The 18,001-nt window shown below is 37.8% G+C and overlaps 1 protein-coding gene across 1 annotated transcript; it reads left to right on the top strand.

Moving 5' to 3' along the window:
- Positions 1-14,492: 14,492 nt before the first annotated feature.
- Positions 14,493-16,889, top strand: PAP28 (purple acid phosphatase 28). Its single transcript, XM_079061001.1, has 4 exons — positions 14,493-14,747; positions 14,824-14,968; positions 15,708-16,111; positions 16,284-16,889. The coding sequence occupies exons 1-4, from the start codon at positions 14,562-14,564 to the stop codon at positions 16,731-16,733; spliced, it is 1,185 nt and encodes a 394-aa protein (XP_078917127.1). The 5' UTR covers positions 14,493-14,561; the 3' UTR covers positions 16,734-16,889.
- Positions 16,890-18,001: the final 1,112 nt, after the last annotated feature.

Raw genomic sequence — 18,001 nt, 5'->3', positions numbered from 1 at the left:
TAATCGGTTATATTTGCTTAATTCATTTTTAAATTTATTATAATAAAATCAGTATGACAATTTTACTAAACCAAATAGATATAGAAAGATATTTTAAAAATAAATAAGAATGATAAATCTAACATTTTTTCCATGAAAACAATTTACGGTTTAATCACTATTTACACTTTTGATCATTTTTACCGCTGCAAAAAACCCGCGAACCTAGACAGAATCAGAGATTCCCACCACAGCCTCCGAAAACCCAACAGGCGGCGGAAGCAGAAGCGGCGCCAGAGAAGGAGAAGGCGGAGATGGAGCTAGTAGCTGATAACCCAATGGTTACCGAGCCAAATCCAGCTGCGGAAACAGCGATTCATAGGAAGAAATGGGTTGGATGGTCGGGCGAGTGCGTGTACAGGGTTATGGTGCCGGTGGAAAAAGTTGGGAGTATTACAAATCTCACCAACAAGATATCAGAAGAGACCAAAACTAACATTTTCGTCGTGAAAGGCCATAACGACGATCCTGATCGCATTGTAAGTTGTTAATTTTTGGGATTTCTGATTGTTTTTGTTTTAGATAATGCAACCAATAGTGATATGTATTTTTTATTCACTCTGCTATGAATAAAATATGAATGGGATACATTTAAACAACCCAATCTTCGATTTTCATTCCATTGCTATTTATCAGTTCTTCTACAGCCCCTTTTCAATTTCGCACACTTAAAATATTGCTAGTGTTTTGTGATTACCCCACATGGGTAACGGGGTATATTAAATAATTAGAAGCAACATTTTTTAAATTACATGTATTTTGGGTTTTATGAGCTTTAAATATGATTTCCTTAAGTGACAATTTAATCAGAGTCCTTGTCAAATTAATATAACATTATCTGCAATTTAAATTTCTTTTGTGATATATAAATGATTTTAACTTCACATCTATTTAAAAAAGAATCCAAGTTTAGTATTTGTTTAATTTGAGAGATAGAAGTTTATTACAGACTATATTTCAATGGTATAATTAACTTTTTATTACTGTTGTTTTTGTTTTTATTTAGTAAAAAATAATAATAAAGTGAGAGGAGGAGATTAGACCATTTCCTAGGTGAAAGGAGAATTGAGAGGAAATGATTGTGGATTTGTGGCAGGTAAAAAAGTGAGTTGTGGTGTGGTACCACACCCCATAGCCTAATGCAAAATATTACCATTGATTTATAAGCATTTCTATTACCATTTAGCACATGTTAGAATTGTGTCATGGCTATAATCATGTAGCCAAAATGTTAGATCTTTAATGGCACTGAATTTTGCCTGCACTGTAGGTTTTGGCCTCTAATCTATTTTTTCTTTTGTATGATTTGTTGATAATTCTTGTGTTTAATAGTGGTTTTTCTTTTCAATACTGAAAAGTAGTTACCAATTGATGTTTATTTATTCCTTTGTCCCTCTCATCAATATTTTTGGTTTTTATCTTTTTCTCATTCCATATTCTTGTAGGTTCAAATATGTAGTGGGGAAGAAAAAGGTGCACCATTGTCACCTGCAATGGATGCTCTGATACAAGTATTCAAAGTTGTTAATGGATTTCCAGAGGATGAGAGTGATGGTGTAGCATTTCTAATATTGAAATTGTATAAACACAAATAAATATCAAAATGAACTCTTTGACTTATAATTGGAAATATCACTCAAAAACCAATTACATGTGTTTTGTATGATCTGCATATGTTGCTATGTGTTGGTGTGTATTACCCTCTTGGTAATGCACTGAATTTATAGGACAAATAAAAGGTATATGTCCACTAATTTAAAGCCTCAATTTCAGCCTTAGTGGAAGCTTTAATGGACCCTTAATTTCAGCCTTAATTGATGGAACACTAGGACTTGAGATTCCAACAATCACCCCCGAATCTCTAAGTCCTTCTAGAGATTCCCGATTACCGCCAATCTTTAAGTCCTTCTAAAGATGTCTTCGATCCCGATCAAGTTCCGCATTTCTTTGAACTTGGTTCGAGCCAATGGTTTTGTAAGAATGTCCGCCTTTTGTTTCTCACCGGGAATGTACTCCACCTCTACTTGTTTGTTCTCAACACAATTGCGAATGAAATGAAACCTCGTGTGAATGTGTTTACTTCTTCCGTGAAAAACGGGATTCTTTGTTAGTTCGATAGCCGACTTGTTATCAACTCTAAGAACCACCTTCTCTTGTGTCTTGTTCAAGATTTCTCCCAGCAAATCTTGAAGCCATATTGCTTGACATGCAGCCGCGGTGGCTGCCATGAACTCTGCCTCGCAAGATGATAAAGCAACAATATCTTGTTTTTGCGAACACCATGTAATCGGAGAGGACCCGTAGTAGAAAATGTGACCGGTTGTGCTTCTTCCGTCGTCCGGGTCGACATTGTGACTACTATCGCTGTAACCAATGATCCGGTTTTGCCCCATCCTCTCGTACTTGATTCCATGTGACGTTGTTCCACGTAAGTACCTTAGGATGTGTTTGATTGCGTTACCATGTGATTCTCTTGGACTCTGCATATATCGGCTGATAACTCCAACCGCGTATGCCATATCGGGTCGTGTCTGCAAGAGATATCTAAGGCTTCCTATCACCTTTCGATATTGTGTCGGGTCGATTTCGGGTTCATCTTCGGCCTTCGACATTTTGGTTCCTGGATCCATGGGAATGTGGGTAGGATTGCAATCATGTAAACCGGCTTCCTTCAGAATGCGTTGTGCATACGCTTCTTGGTTTATTGTAATCCCCGATTCATCCTGTTTGACTTCAATGCCCAGGTAGTAAGTTAATCTTCCAAGATCAGACATCTCGAAGTTCTTGGACATGTCAAATTTGAACCTTTTGATCATGTTCAAATTTGTACCTGTAACAAATAAGTCATCGACATAAATTGCTAAAATTAGCAAGTTAGATCCTTCGTTCTTCCGGTATACCGATGGTTCTTTCATGCACTTATGAAATTTCATTCCCTTCAAGATCCCATCAAGTTTCGTATTCCATGCTCTCGGTGCTTGTCTAAGACCATATAGTGCTTTTGAAAGACGATACACCTTGTGCTCGTCACCTTTCCTTATGTAGCCTTCCGGTTGATACACATAGACGGTTTCTTTCAACTCTCCATGTAAGAAAGCCGTCTTAACATCCAAGTGGTGAAGCTCCCATCCATTGGTAGCGGCTAAGGCAATGAGAAACCGAATGGTTTCGATGCGAGCTACCGGAGCAAATACTTCTTGAAAGTCAATACCAGGTTGTTGCACGTACCCTTTAGCAACCAACCTTGCCTTGTGTTTGTTTATGGTGCCATCTACATTTTTCTTCAGTTTGAACACCCATTTGAGTCCAATTGCCTTCACCCCCATAGGCTTGTTCACAAGAGTCCACGTATTATTCTTGTTGATTGAATTGATTTCCGCATTCATGGCTTTCACCCACTGTGGTTCTTTCTTCGCCTCTTCAACCGTAACCGGCTCGTCATTGGCTGCTAGGAGAAGTTCTTCAATGTCATTAACATAAAGTACATAATCTCGTAATCGAATTGGAAGCACCTTTGGTCTTGTGGGCCTTTGGTTTTGAACATTGTTCATGTTGTTGTTGACCGGACTTGGTTGCTCATTTTCTTGTACCTCTAGTCCGTCTCCAATCTCGTGATCCGATTTCATTTGGTTCGTTGTTTACATCGTTTCCTTGGTTGTTGTTTGCCTCATCTTCCGGTAAATCCCATGGTACTATGAATGATCCTGGTTCTTCATTGTCGGGTCTAGCTTCGTACCCTTTGGTTTCATTAAAAATAACGTCTCGACTTACGATTATTTTTTGTGTAACCGGGTTAAAAAGACGATAAGCTTTCATACCCGGTTCGGAACCAAGATGCACCAGTGGTCTTGATCTATCATCCAACTTCTTCACGTTTACCGGTTCAACTTTTGCATACGCTAGACACCCAAAGATGCGTACGTTCTCCAAATTAGGTTTTCTTTTATACAACTTCTCGTACGGAGTTGTATCACCAAGTACTCTTGTGTAAACATGGTTGATCAGGTTTGTGGAGTGTTTTACCGCTTCTCCCCATAGGTAGTTTGGAACATGCATCGCCTTCATGATACTTCGTGTCATGTCCATAAGTGCTCTGTTTCTTCGTTCCACAATACCGTTTTGTTGTGGTGAATATGGGGCGGTAAGATGACGTTTGATTCCATTTAGATCACAAAATGAATTGAACTGGAGTGAGGTAAACTCACCCCCTCGATCACTTCGAAACACCTTCAAAGACTTTCCAAGCTCATTCTCCGCCAAAGCTTTGAACTTTTTGAAGTGTGAAAACGCCTCACTTTTCTCTTTTAAGAGAAAAATCCACATATACCGTGAAAAGTCGTCAATTAGTGTGAAAATGTACCGATTTTGACCATTCGTTGCCGTCGTCTCTAATTCGTTCCTCATACGCCTTAATTCGTCCCACCACGTCTTCGAATCCCACCGTTTTTAGATCTAAAACCTGCTCTAACGAAGCAACTATCTGTATAAACTTCGATCTCGGCAACGCCGTAAGAAACTTATTTACTAGCTTGGATTCGTCGATGGTCTGACCTAGAGAGGCCGATCGAGAGGATAAGCCGGCCAATTTTCCGGCGAAAGAGTCCACTGCTTCCGATTCCGCCATCTTTAATCGGTCAAATTCAGAGGCTAAGGTTTGTAATCGAGCCTCCTTTACTCTATCAGCCCCTATATGCCTCGATTTTATTTGATTCCAAAATATTTTTGCTGATTCTGCGTCTCCTAATTGCAAAATTAAACTTTCTGGCAAGGATTGATAAAGAAGACCCAAAGCCAGACATTATTTATCTTCCGGAGGATTGGTTCCTGGATCAATGACAGTCCAGGCCTTGTGGATGCGTAAAACAACTTTCATACGCATCGCCCAAACCGTATAATTTGTGGCATTCAACATCGGGCAAGCTACCGAGGTTGAACCAGTTTCTCTGACCCTCGCCAGAGCTCCAGCTGCACCGCCTGTGCCACCGGTGTCAACTTCTGAATCGGACATCTTGTTCAGGTACCCTTCTCGACACCAGATGCGTATTCACAGATTCGCTGTTCGCGAGGATTTGTACTCCGGTCACCCACTTGATTTTAGGTATGTAATCACAGCCCCTCTCGGTAGCTCTGATACCAATTCAAGTATAGAAATTGTATAAACACAAATAAATATATCAAAATAGCTATTTGATTAATTGGAAATATCACTCAAAAACCAATTACATGTGTTTTGTATGATCTGCATATGTTGCTATGTGTTGGTGTGTATTACCCTCTTGGTAATGCACTGAATTTATAGGACAAATAAAAGGTATATGTTCACTAATTTAAAGCCTCAATTTCAGCCTTAGTGTTAGGAACCGGACCGGGTACACGCAGCGGAAACACTATCACACACACAAACACACGAAGGAAATAAAGCAAGAAGGAACACAAGGATTTTACGTGGTTCGGATTCGGTGTAAATCCTACGTCCACGGGCTGCAACTAGATTTTCTTATTAACTTAATAAGATTACAATTTATAACTCTACAAGTTATATTTGATGCACACATGCAAAGGGTTACATCGCACATATATATATAGGAGAGAGAGCCGTACTTTTCTTTTGTTTACACAAATTGCCGTCCAAAATTTTCTTCAATTCACATATTGTGAATATAATATTGCAATATTGCGGCCGTCCATTACCGAATGCATAGTCAAAGAAATATTAAATAATTGATTTTCCGACATGTACGTCCATTCAATATTAAACAATTGAATTGTTTAATAATTGTCAAGTTACATTTATGGCCCTTGAACTCTTAGGAACTTGTCAATTTGTTCAGGACTCCATAAATCTTAACAATCTCCCACTTGGAGGCTTGAACAAATTAGTCTTTCTCCGCCATCCAACTCTTAATTACTCCAATAATCTTAAAAAAACAACCAAGTCCTTCAAGCTTCCAGTTCCAAAGAACAAGCTAAAACTTAGTCTGATTTCTCTAATTGCAGTCGCCCCTCATCTTCAAGTACTAGAAGGGCCAGTTGAAGCTCCCACTAGCTCCAACTCAGTCGTGGCTAATCCCACCACCGACTCATCCTCTGTCTCAACCGGTTTGGACACTCCACCGGATCCAGAGATACACCGAGGACCACTAACACTCTCCAAACATAGCAAACATCCAACAGGAGAGAAATTTTCAGTCTTAGTCTTCAAAACCCAACGGCTCTTTGTAACTGTACCCGGAACACGCCCCGTGCTCCCACTGTCACAGAATCTCCTGACTGGTTTAGACTTTCCGACTCGTTCAGCTAACATCCCCTTGGCTCCAGAATTCATGTTTGCAAAATGAACTCTCTTAGCCGTAGATTTAGCGAACCAGATTTTGTCTTGCTTAACAGGGACGGTCATACTTCCCTCAGCAGGTACCTCAACCATATACAATGACCCACACTTCATACCATGAGCAATCACCAGATCACCATTGACCACCCTCCATTTACCACTACCAAACCTTACTTCCAGTCCTTGTTTATCCAGCTGACCAACAGAAATCAATTTCTTCTTCAGCTCCGGAATCACTCTGACATCCTTCAGGCTCCATGTAGTTCCTAATGAAGTAACCAAATCAATATCTCCCATGCCCGTTACCTGAAGCATCTCGTCATTTGCCAAACGTACCTTTCCAAAATCTCCTTCTTTCAAATTCACCATCGTTTCCCCGTTGTCCATGGCGTGAAACGAAGCCCCTGAATCCATGACCCAAGAGTCTACAGAACTTTCCATACTGAGTATCAATGCATCATCCTCAGACACACTCTCAGCACCAGCAATGTTCAATTCTTTCTTTGGACATTGACTCTTAACATGTCCCACTTCTTGACAGTTCCAACATTTCACATTCTTCAAAGTTCTAGAAGAACTTTTTCCCCGACTCCCACTGCTCCCACTATTCCTGCTATTCCCTCTACCTCTTCCGACATTTAATAAATCAGAAGAGGAAGATCCACCTTGATTCTTGCGTCTGATATCCTCGCCTAGAACCAAATCTCTAACCCCTTCAAAAGTCATACCACTGGTCCCCACGGAACTTGTAACAGCAGTAACTATTCCGGACCAGCTATCAGGTAGAGAAGCTAGTAGCAGCGAAGCTTGAGTCTCATTATCAAATTTAATTCCCACAGATGATAATCTGGACAGAATTGAATTTAGATTGTTAATGTGAACCGTAATTGAGCCTTCCTCATTCATCCTTGTAGTGAACAGCTCCTTCATCAAGAACACCTTGTTAGCCGCCGATGGTTTCTCATACATATTTGACAGAGCCTCCATCATACCACGCGTCGTGGTTTTATTCATGATGTTGAAAGCAACGCTCTTCATCAACGACAATGTAATAACCGCCTTGGCTTTCTTGTCCTTTGAGTTCCACGCATCTTCAGCAGCTTTTTCCATTTTCTCCGGTTTGTCTCCGAGTACCATGTCCAAGTCTTTCTGACATAGCAATGCTTCTAATTGCATTTTCCACCAGCTAAAATCAGAACCATTGAACCTTTCGATTATAATCTTGTCTTCAGCCATTACGGCAAACAAAAAAAAAATTAGGTACACTCGTGTGTGACAGAAAAAACGATCGTACCCTCCAAAACCTCGCTAACCAGGCTCTGATACCAGTTGTTAGGAACCGGACCGGGTACACGCAGCGGAAACACTATCACACACACAAACACACGAAGGAAATAAAGCAAGAAGGAACACAAGGATTTTACGTGGTTCGGATTCGGTGTAAATCCTACGTCCACGGGCTGCAACTAGATTTTCTTATTAACTTAATAAGATTACAATTTATAACTCTACAAGTTATATTTGATGCACACATGCAAAGGGTTACATCGCACATATATATATAGGAGAGAGAGCCGTACTTTTCTTTTGTTTACACAAATTGCCGTCCAAAATTTTCTTCAATTCACATATTGTGAATATAATATTGCAATATTGCGGCCGTCCATTACCGAATGCATAGTCAAAGAAATATTAAATAATTGATTTGCCGACATGTACCTCCATTCAATATTAAACAATTGAATTGTTTAATAATTGTCAAGTTACATTTATGGCCCTTGAACTCTTAGGAACTTGTCAATTTGTTCAGGACTCCATAAATCTTAACACTTAGTGGAAGCTTTAATGGACCCTTAATTTCAGCCTTGATTGATGGAACACTAGGACTTGAGATTCCAACAGCATTAGCATCCATTTCCTCTTGTTCAATTAGACTAGTGGTACAGTCAAAGCAAGCTGAAAGTCTGATTGGGAATCAAAGTTCCTCAATATGGAGAAAACTGGAGAGCACTGGTTGCTCATATCGCCTCCTATGGGGTTGTATGTATTCTATTCTACACATGTTTTTTTTTTCTGTTTGAAATGTCTTATATGTGCACTACTTTTTATGCCAGATGACTTTTCATCAACATACCTTTGTTCGGATGATAGAATTGTTAAGTTACAGGGAGAAGCTCTCAAGGTTCTCCAAGCTTTAGAAGCTGTTGGCACATATCTTCGGTATGCTATATATGACTGTTTCTTTTTACTTGATCGAAAAAGTCAAGGAAATGAGGCTTTCCCATTAAGTCCCAACTTTTTACAAATTCCCCCTCATTTTATTCCCTTAAATCTTGCTAAGTGTGCGTTATTTTTTCAAATATTTTTTGAACATCATCTATCTAGACCATGGTTGTTAAGATCTCGATATTGTTGTTAAGATCTGAACATCCTACAAGCAAGAAACAATCCCAATCATACTAGGACCGATTCTAAAGCAAGATATGCACTTGAATTTTAGGATCTCGACTAGGATCGTAAGATCTTACCCCGATCCAATCCTACCTCTTTAGTACTCATTCTATTGTCAACTTAGTTTTCTAAACCCTAGAAACCGAGCCTAAAAATTCATCCATTTAACTCGAAATCGGCATTGCAGATCCCGGAAGGTCCGGATCTTGGCAACCTAAATCTAGACAACGAAAAAACAAAAACTAAGTGAATGCATATGCAATATATTTTGAAAGATAAACTGTAATAAACTATTCTAATCATTGTACTTATTTTCTTTGTTGCCAAGAAACCATCATCCTTGTGAATATTGCCAAATGAACCCTATAACATGCAATAATGACCGTTTGTGAACAAATCGTGCAAATGTAAATGCATCCTACTTATTTTTGTTTTGGTTGTTTTCGCAGGATGCGCCCCAAGAGGAGGAGGCTGCCATCAAAACGGAAGAGGGAGACACAGATCAGAACACCATCACCATCACCATCACCATCAACATCACCTCCTTCTTCTCCACTGTCACCCTCGAGCCCCGTTATGCCCACCCCACCCCACCCTTGGCTGCACTTCGAGAACCCTATTTTTCAAGAGCGCTATTTCAACATTTATAACACGTGTTGGATTCGCCAAAGGCCATTAGTAGATTCTGTGTTACAGGAGTTTGGAGTGTTGGATTCGATCGAGAGGTATTTGACTTATGCGCCATGGCGACGATTATTCCACATTGACGATGCAGAATACCAGGTTTTGACTTTAGAGTTCTTTAGCACCTTCGAACTACACAAGATACCTTCCACGGATCCAGGGTACATCACATTCCAGTTAGGTGGGCTTCCTCGCTCCTTCTCTTTACCCGATTGGGCTGTGATTACAGATCTTTATATCGTGGAGGAGTCGCGCTCACAGGCATTCCAGGATGCCATCACCAGATGGCCTGGTCGTTATGACGTATATGCCGTTTGGGAGGAATTTGGTATAGGGCCATACACTGACACTTTTCAACGGAAAACAGATCTGTTGAAGGATCCAATTATCCATATTCTTCAAAAGGCACTCTCCCACACTCTTTGCCCCCATCGTGGGAGACAGGACACTGTATATGCTACAGAGCTCTTTTATCTATCCTGCATGAGCAAGCCTCATGACTGTAACCTAGCCGCGTGCCTTGCACGTGTGTTCTCTCAGTACTCAAGTTCCCAATATCCTCGAGATATTTTTGGTGCACGATTTATCACACGAATTGTCAAGATGTTGGATGTCGATTTATCTGACCTTGAGGAGGAGCCTCGAAGCGAGACATGGAATTTGCATATGCTGGAGGAGGTAGGTATTCTGGTGCCTGGAGATGGGGAGTTAGTGTTAGCTCCACCGCGAGGGTTTACACCCAAGGCCCCTGCTCAACGTGACCCAAACGATATTCCAGACACCACTGTTGCCCGACATGACCCAAATGGTTTCTTAGCTCAAAGTGACCCAAACGGTATCCCAGAAACCGGTGTTGGTCGACATGACCTGAACGGTTTCCTAGCTCATTGTGACCCAAACGGTATCCCCACCACCAATGTTGCTCGATGTGACCCAAACGGTATCCCAGCCACCAATATTGCTCGATGTGACCCAAACGGTATCCCAGCCACCAATGTTGCTCGATGTGACCCAAACGGTATCCCAGCCACCAATGTTGTTCGATGTGACCCAAACGGTATCCCAGCCACCAATGTTGCTCGATGTGACCCAAACGGTATCCCAGCCACCAATGTTGCTCGACGTGACCCAAACGGTATCCCAGCCACCAGTGTTGCTCAACGTGACCCAAACGGTATCCCAGACACCGTTGTTGGTCGACATGACCCAAATGATTTTCTAGCTCGACTTGACCCAAACGGTATCCTAGCCACCAATGTTGCTCGATGTGACCCAAACAGTATCCCAGCTACCAGTGTCACTAGATGTGACCCAAACAGTATCCCAAACACCAGTGTTGCTCGACATGACCCAAACGGTTTCCTAGCTCGACGTGACTCAAACGATATCCCAATCGCCAATGTTGCTCGATGTGGCCCAAACGGTATCCAAGGTATCTTTTTTGCCAATGTTGCTCGATGCGACCCAAACGGTATCCCAGCCACCGTTGTTGCTCAACGTGACCCAAACGTTATCCCAGCCACCGGTTTTGCTCAACGTAATCCAAACGGTATCCCAGCCATCGGTGTTGTGCATCCTTTGACATCTACTTCACAGCAGCATGGGCGTGTGCCAGCTAGGAATGCTTTACACATACTTGAGGGTGTTCGTGCAAAGCAGAGAGTTATTCGGAACAACCAGAAACGGATGATGACCACCCTTGATGGATTAGTTGATGACATCAGCAAGATCAAACGTGTTGTGCGTCTCCTTGCTGCTCGTCATCAGATCCCTACCAGACTTATCAGGTCCTCCCAAGCTGACTCTGTCTGCTCCACTGACCGCTATCGACCTCCCTACTGACTATCTCCCCTGATTCTGATGCTACTCCTATTGCCAGTGCATCCACCACTTGGTTCCTGATGTGTTTTTGTTTATGTTTTAGGCACTTTGACTTTAATGTTTGGCTTTTTTGGGTGACTGGATCTTTATTTTGGACGCTAACATCTCACCACACCACTAGATTGATTGAAACCAACCCAGCTTTTAGTCAAAATGAAAATTTCTCATCCATACACAACTAAACAATATCACTTTTTACTAGTTTATTAGCAAACCAACTAAATTTTTTTATTGAAAAGATAATATATAAAAAAAATATCTAGTTTTATTTGTTAGGAATAAAAAATCATTAACTTTTAACTTTTTAACTTTGACGTAGTTTGGTTTTTCATTTTATTCTTTAATAAAGTCTAATTTATAATTTATAAAATGAGAGTATGAAGTAAAAAAAAAAAGGAACACCCAATGACAAAAGTTGCCAAAGATTACCAATAAAGGTAGTCTGATCGGTTATAGACATTATTTGACTCTACTGCTCTGTTGTGTCCTACATGGTCAACTCTCAAGTTTGTTTGTGCTAGTTGTAAATTCTTGGTCAAATCAACATAACATTTCTCATTGTTAGGGGAGTTATTGTCTGTTTATTTCTTTGTTAGAGGAGTTACTGGCCGTTATTTTTGATTTTATTTTCCAGTATATATGTTTAGTATTGAACGTTAGGGAGAATGTCTATTTCAAATGGGGGGAGGTAAATCGAAGACAAATTGTTGGTTTTCTTTGGTAAGTTTGGATTTTGGATAAAATTACTCATTTGGATAAAATTACTCATTTTGTTTATTTTTCAGGGATAGTTTCATTTATCTCCTTGTAAATTTTCATAATTACATATATATCATTGTACAATTTCAAATTACATATATATCCTTATAAAACCTATAAACTCACATGTATATCCACAGACTTAATTTAATCATTATTTGATATATTAAAAAAATTAAAACTGTCTTTATATTGATTTTTTGTTATTAAGAAAATAATTATCTTGTAACATTACAATATTAGATTTCTCACAAGTTGCTATTCTCAACATATTTAGTTTATAAATCCTTGACAAAATATTTGTTAACCTAAATGAAGTATTTGCTGAGAACAATAACACAAAAGCATCTTACACAAAGGTTGTGTGTTTTATATATTGTTAAAGAAGCAAATTACATGAACATGGAAACTAGGAAGCCATTACATACAATGGAAACAAAAACTGACCCACTAACATCTGACATAAAGATATAAAAAAAAACTACTCACTAACACGTGACAGACGTTGTACTTTAACAATATTGACATCAAGAACTAGAGGAAGAATAAAATTTCAAGATAAATTCATAACTTTTTCTTTTACCAAAATGTAACAAAAACCAACAATTGTTTAAAGTAAAGGACAAGAAACCGACAAATCATTTACACATTTGAGATTTTAGTCTGCAATCTTTGACTTTAGCCAATAATCTTCAAATTCCTTATATTTTAGACTTATTAACAATATAACCATGTTTATTAATAAAAAAAATACAAAAAGTATTATTCTTATTATTATTTTACTATAACCTCTTTATCTGACATATAATATTATATTATTGTCATCTTATTATATTCTCTATGTATGACAAAGGATATTATATAATCTTAATGTAAGATTAAAATCTTGATTAGAAAGTAATTAAAAAAAACAACTATTATCAGGAAAAAAAAAACCTTGACCGTAAAGTTCCAGTAATAATTATTTTCAGAAAACAAAACCTCAAAAGTTATAAAAACTAATTTGCAAAATCATTTTATGAAGTGTTTGAATCTCACAAGTCTCCAATTATACCCGATGAATGGATATGCATGATCATGACTTGAACTATATTGAAAAGTAAATGAATTACCCCTATTGTCAAAACTCATTCGCCAAATCATTAATGAAGGCAACACATTGACGCATGTAGTATTTCAATTTTCAAGCAAGTTATATGCATATGAGCATGATATTTAAAATAAATACATGTTGTTCGTGTTCGTGTTTATAAACATGCTATTCAATAGGTATGATATTGTAATAAAACGTTAATGTTGTTGCTTTTCTAAGCCTTTGTTAGTTTTGTTCTTAGTAAGGTCGTAAATGAACTGAACGAACATGAACAATGATTTGTTTATGTTCGTTAGTTAAGTTTAATCAAACAAATAAATATGAATACATAAATGATCTAATATTTGTGTCCTTGTTTGTTGACTGCGATGATAAACAAACACACATAATGAGCATGTATGTATATAAGCATCCATATCGAGAATCATACTTAAATAAAAATATGATTATACATAAAATCATACAATACAAAACATTCAAAAATGCATAAATACTTTAAAAAAATAAAGTCATCTTCATTGTCCAAAGATTATCTCCAAATGCTAAAATACAATATAATAATTGAACATAAATGAATGAAAATAAACGAATATTCATAATCGTTAATGAACACATATAAATGAAGGCAAATAATTATTGTCCGTGTTTGTTTGTTTAATTAATCAAAATATATTGTTTATGACCATTTATTTATTAAATAAACAAGGGTAAATTACACGAGTGGTCCCTATGGTTTATGGTAATTTGTGCGTTAGGTCCCTAACTTATTTTTCTAACTCGGAAGGTCCCTACTGTTTGTTTTTGTTACACGCTTGGTCCCTGTCTTACATAAAAAATCTATTTTTCCCTTGATTTTTTAATTTATTTAAATAAACACACCCCCAACCCTACCTATTCACCTTACCTTACCTACCCTACATTTTTCTCATTATTTAAATAATTGTCTTTTTACGTAAGATAGGGACCAAACATGTAACAAAAACAAACAATATGGACCAAGCGTGTAAAAATAACAAACAGCAGGGACCTTCCGAGTTAAAAAAATAAGTTAGGGACCAAGCGTGCAAATTACTCCAAACCATAAGGACCATTCGTGTAATTTACTCAATAAACAAATATAAACCATATGGTACGACTAACCAAACTTAAACGAACCCTAGCTCTAAGGGACTCATTTTGTCTTGTTCATTAGTCAGAGGACTTAGATGAAGTTTCCCTAATTTGATTGACTAAAAAATGCTAATTCTATTTTCGCCCTTCTGACAAAGCAAAAGTCCCATGAACACTCTCCCACTCTGACTTTTCCACACACGCACACAAACGATGCAATCGAGCCAAACATGGATTCAAGCCTTGTTCTACCTTGCTCTCATCACAGTTTCACTATATTTTCTTCAGTTTTATATTCTATCGGATAGATTAATGGTGTCGCATCACAAAGTTACTCTCAAGAAACATCCTAATCTCCCTCTAAGGTTCAATTCCGACGGCACTTTTAAGATCCTTCAGGTTAACTTTCAAATTCAAGTCAGAGTTTTAAAGTTCTGTTAGGGAATGAAAAGAATTGGTTGTATGTGTTGATTAGGTTGCTGATATGCATTATGGAACTGGATTGACTCGGTGTAGAGATGTTTTGACCTCCGAGTTTGAATGGTGCTCTGATCTTAACACTACTTTATTTCTAAAGCGGATGATTGATGCCGAGAAGCCTGATTTTATTGCTTTTACAGGTGGATTTCGTTTTCGAGATTATGTTTTTATCATTTTCTTATGAGGTTTTAATTTGGAAGAATTAAAATTACATCGTTTATCAATGCAAAATAGACTGTTAATATCGTGAGTTAGTGAACTTATGATCTCAGATAGGATAAACTCTGCATAACTGAAGAAATTTGCTTTAGTTTTTACACCTTTTTCCATGAGAAAGAATCTACACGTTGACTTTAGAAAGCCCTTGTAATAAGTAGAAATTTGGCACATAATCTGGTTTGTTATAGTGAAATCTTAATTTTAAGATCATCACAAATGGTTTCTGCTTATTGTTCACATTCAAATGCAGTTATGAAATTATAACACTTCCTTGTTTGGAAAGATTTTGAGTTAAATTTACCTGTTTTTCCTAGTATCATGAATCATAATTGATGCTATTGACGCAGTCTACAAGATTCATAGCTCAGATAGTTGACAGATATAGAAATATTTTACTTAAAATATATGTCGTTTTTCATGGGACATAGGGAGTATAAAAAGTCTTGTGTAATTTACCACACAATCTGATGCAAACAAAAAAAAAGGATGGAATTTATATGGCTAAATTTAGCTTTTCCCCAAATGCCAATTACCAAAATAAATGTTGATCAGACTTCAGAGGGTGATGTATATAACTAAATTTAGCTTTCTTTTATTCCTATTATATATAGTTATATACACAGATATCTTCCGCTGATTTTGTGTAGTTTTGGAAACTAGGGGACAACATATTCGGATCAAGTACAAATGATGCAGCAGAATCTTTATTCAAAGCTTTTGGTCCAGCCATGGCTGCCCGACTTCCTTGGGCAGCAGTTTTGGGCAACCATGATCAGGAGTCAACTATGACTCGTGAAGAATTAATGTCATTCATCTCCCTCATGGACTATTCACTTTCACAACCAAACCCATTGGACCCCACTAAACAACAAGTTACAACAAACATCGATGGGTTTGGAAATTATGATCTGAGAGTACGGGGTCCACCCGGGTCCCACCTAGCCAACCAAACCATCCTCAATCTCTTCTTTTTAGACAGTGGAGACCGAGCTGTGGTTGATGGGTTTAAAACTTATGGATGGATCAAGGAGTCTCAGCTTAGTTGGCTACGTGGTGCTTCTAAGGTATTTATAGGAATGTACATTTGTTTATTATAGCATTCTACTTTCATTTCTTTCTATTAAAAGTACAATGATGTAGAACTTTGTGGGTCCCCCCTGCCCCACTGCCCGTTTCTTTTATAGATAGTTGTGTTAGATTTAGATTTGATTAACATGTTGCAGGACTCGGTAACAGGAACATAATCAAGAAAACCATGAATCAGAAGTTTCAACACCTCCAATTCCATCACTAGCATTTTTCCATATCCCCATCCCTGAAATCCGTTCCGGGCAGTTCCGGGAAATTTTCGGGCAGTATCGCGAACACGTAGCCTGTTCTATGGTGAACTCTGGAGTATTGAAGACACTTGTGTCAATGGGGGATGTGAAGGCTGTGTTTATAGGCCATGACCACCTGAATGATTTTTGTGGGAATTTAGATGGTGTATGGTTTTGTTATGGTGGTGGGTTTGGGTATCATGGTTATGGTAGGGCCGGGTGGCCTAGAAGAGGTAGAGTTATACTTGCTGAATTGAAAAAGGGGAAGAGTGAATGGATGGGAGTTGGAAGTATTAAGACATGGAAACGAATTGATGACAAAAAGTTGACGAAATTTGATGAGCAGATCTTGTGGACATCAAGTTGATCATTATTGCTGGTAACTGGAACTACAGTTGCAAATGGCCTATGGGAATTTTTGTTTCTCATCCATTTTGATACGGATTTTGTATATGAACAATGTTTGTATAATGACACGTTTGCTTGAGACATTTAATGTGAATGACATGGTCATCATTACAAACCCAAATTTACAAAAAGAAAATAAGAAAAAAAATACAAAGAATGGCTAGTAGATATAAGTAAGAAATGTAGAGGAAGTATTACTCTTTGTAGTTGGGTGTACAATCCACTTGTGCAGGAATGTACAACTGACTAATGCAGGGTACTCACAAAAGAAAAATAAAAGAGGAAGAAGAAGGTTACACCTTGTACGTCTGCACTCAAAATGGTTTTCTTTCAATGCTTATTATTCCAAGATAGATAGAGAGACTTATATAGGCTAACAAGTACAAGAAATCAGGAAAAGATATCTCTACTCCCTAAAGACGAGGGGCGTGTTTGGTAAAAGTAGCTGTTAGCTGGAAGCGGGTAGCGGTTAACTGGTAGCGGGTAGCTGGTAGCGTGTAGCGGGTAGCTGGTAGCGGGAAACTGTAACTTTTATTTGTTATATGAATGTTTGGCAAAAGTAGCTGGAAACTTTTGAAATATATAAAATTACATAAAAGGACAATTGATTAGAAATAAATAAATATATAAATATATTTTTAAGGGTAATTATGGAAATCGATTTCAAAAACTCAGTAGCGTTTTGTTAAACGCTACATGAAGTAGCTTTTAGAATTTGAGCGTTTTGTTTAAACTAAAAGCTAAACGCTCGTACCGCCAAACAAAGATTTTTATTTAAACTAGAGCGTTTTGTTAAAAGCTAGAAGCTCTCAAACGCTTCCAAAAGCTCCGTGCCAAACACGCCCTAGAACTACTGATTTATTTTTCTAAAATAAAATAAAACATATATATATATATATATATATATATATATATATATATATATATATATATATATATATATATATATATATATATATATATATATATATATGACTTGGTCAATAAAATACCTTGCGTATTGCGAGTAGCATTTCAATTATCCTTGCATCAATTTAATGAATTTATTGAACCCATTTTTTCTTTCTTACAATAAATAAATATTAAGTGAAAATACACGAAATGATAAACAAGTTAACAAGAGTACAAAACCCATGTAAACAATCATCTGGGATTAAGTGATTAACATGATCCCAATTGGACTGACCAGGATAGAGCTCAATGGAATATTGCAAAAAGGTAATTTGT

The sequence above is a fragment of the Lactuca virosa genome, chromosome 7 (assembly GCF_052849685.1).
Source record: "Lactuca virosa cultivar CGN04683 chromosome 7, Lactuca_virosa_CGN04683_v6, whole genome shotgun sequence".
In the NCBI taxonomy this organism is placed as follows: domain Eukaryota; kingdom Viridiplantae; phylum Streptophyta; class Magnoliopsida; order Asterales; family Asteraceae; genus Lactuca; species Lactuca virosa.
Note: the sequence above shows the minus strand (reverse complement) of the source record. Positions and strands in the feature narration are given on the sequence as shown.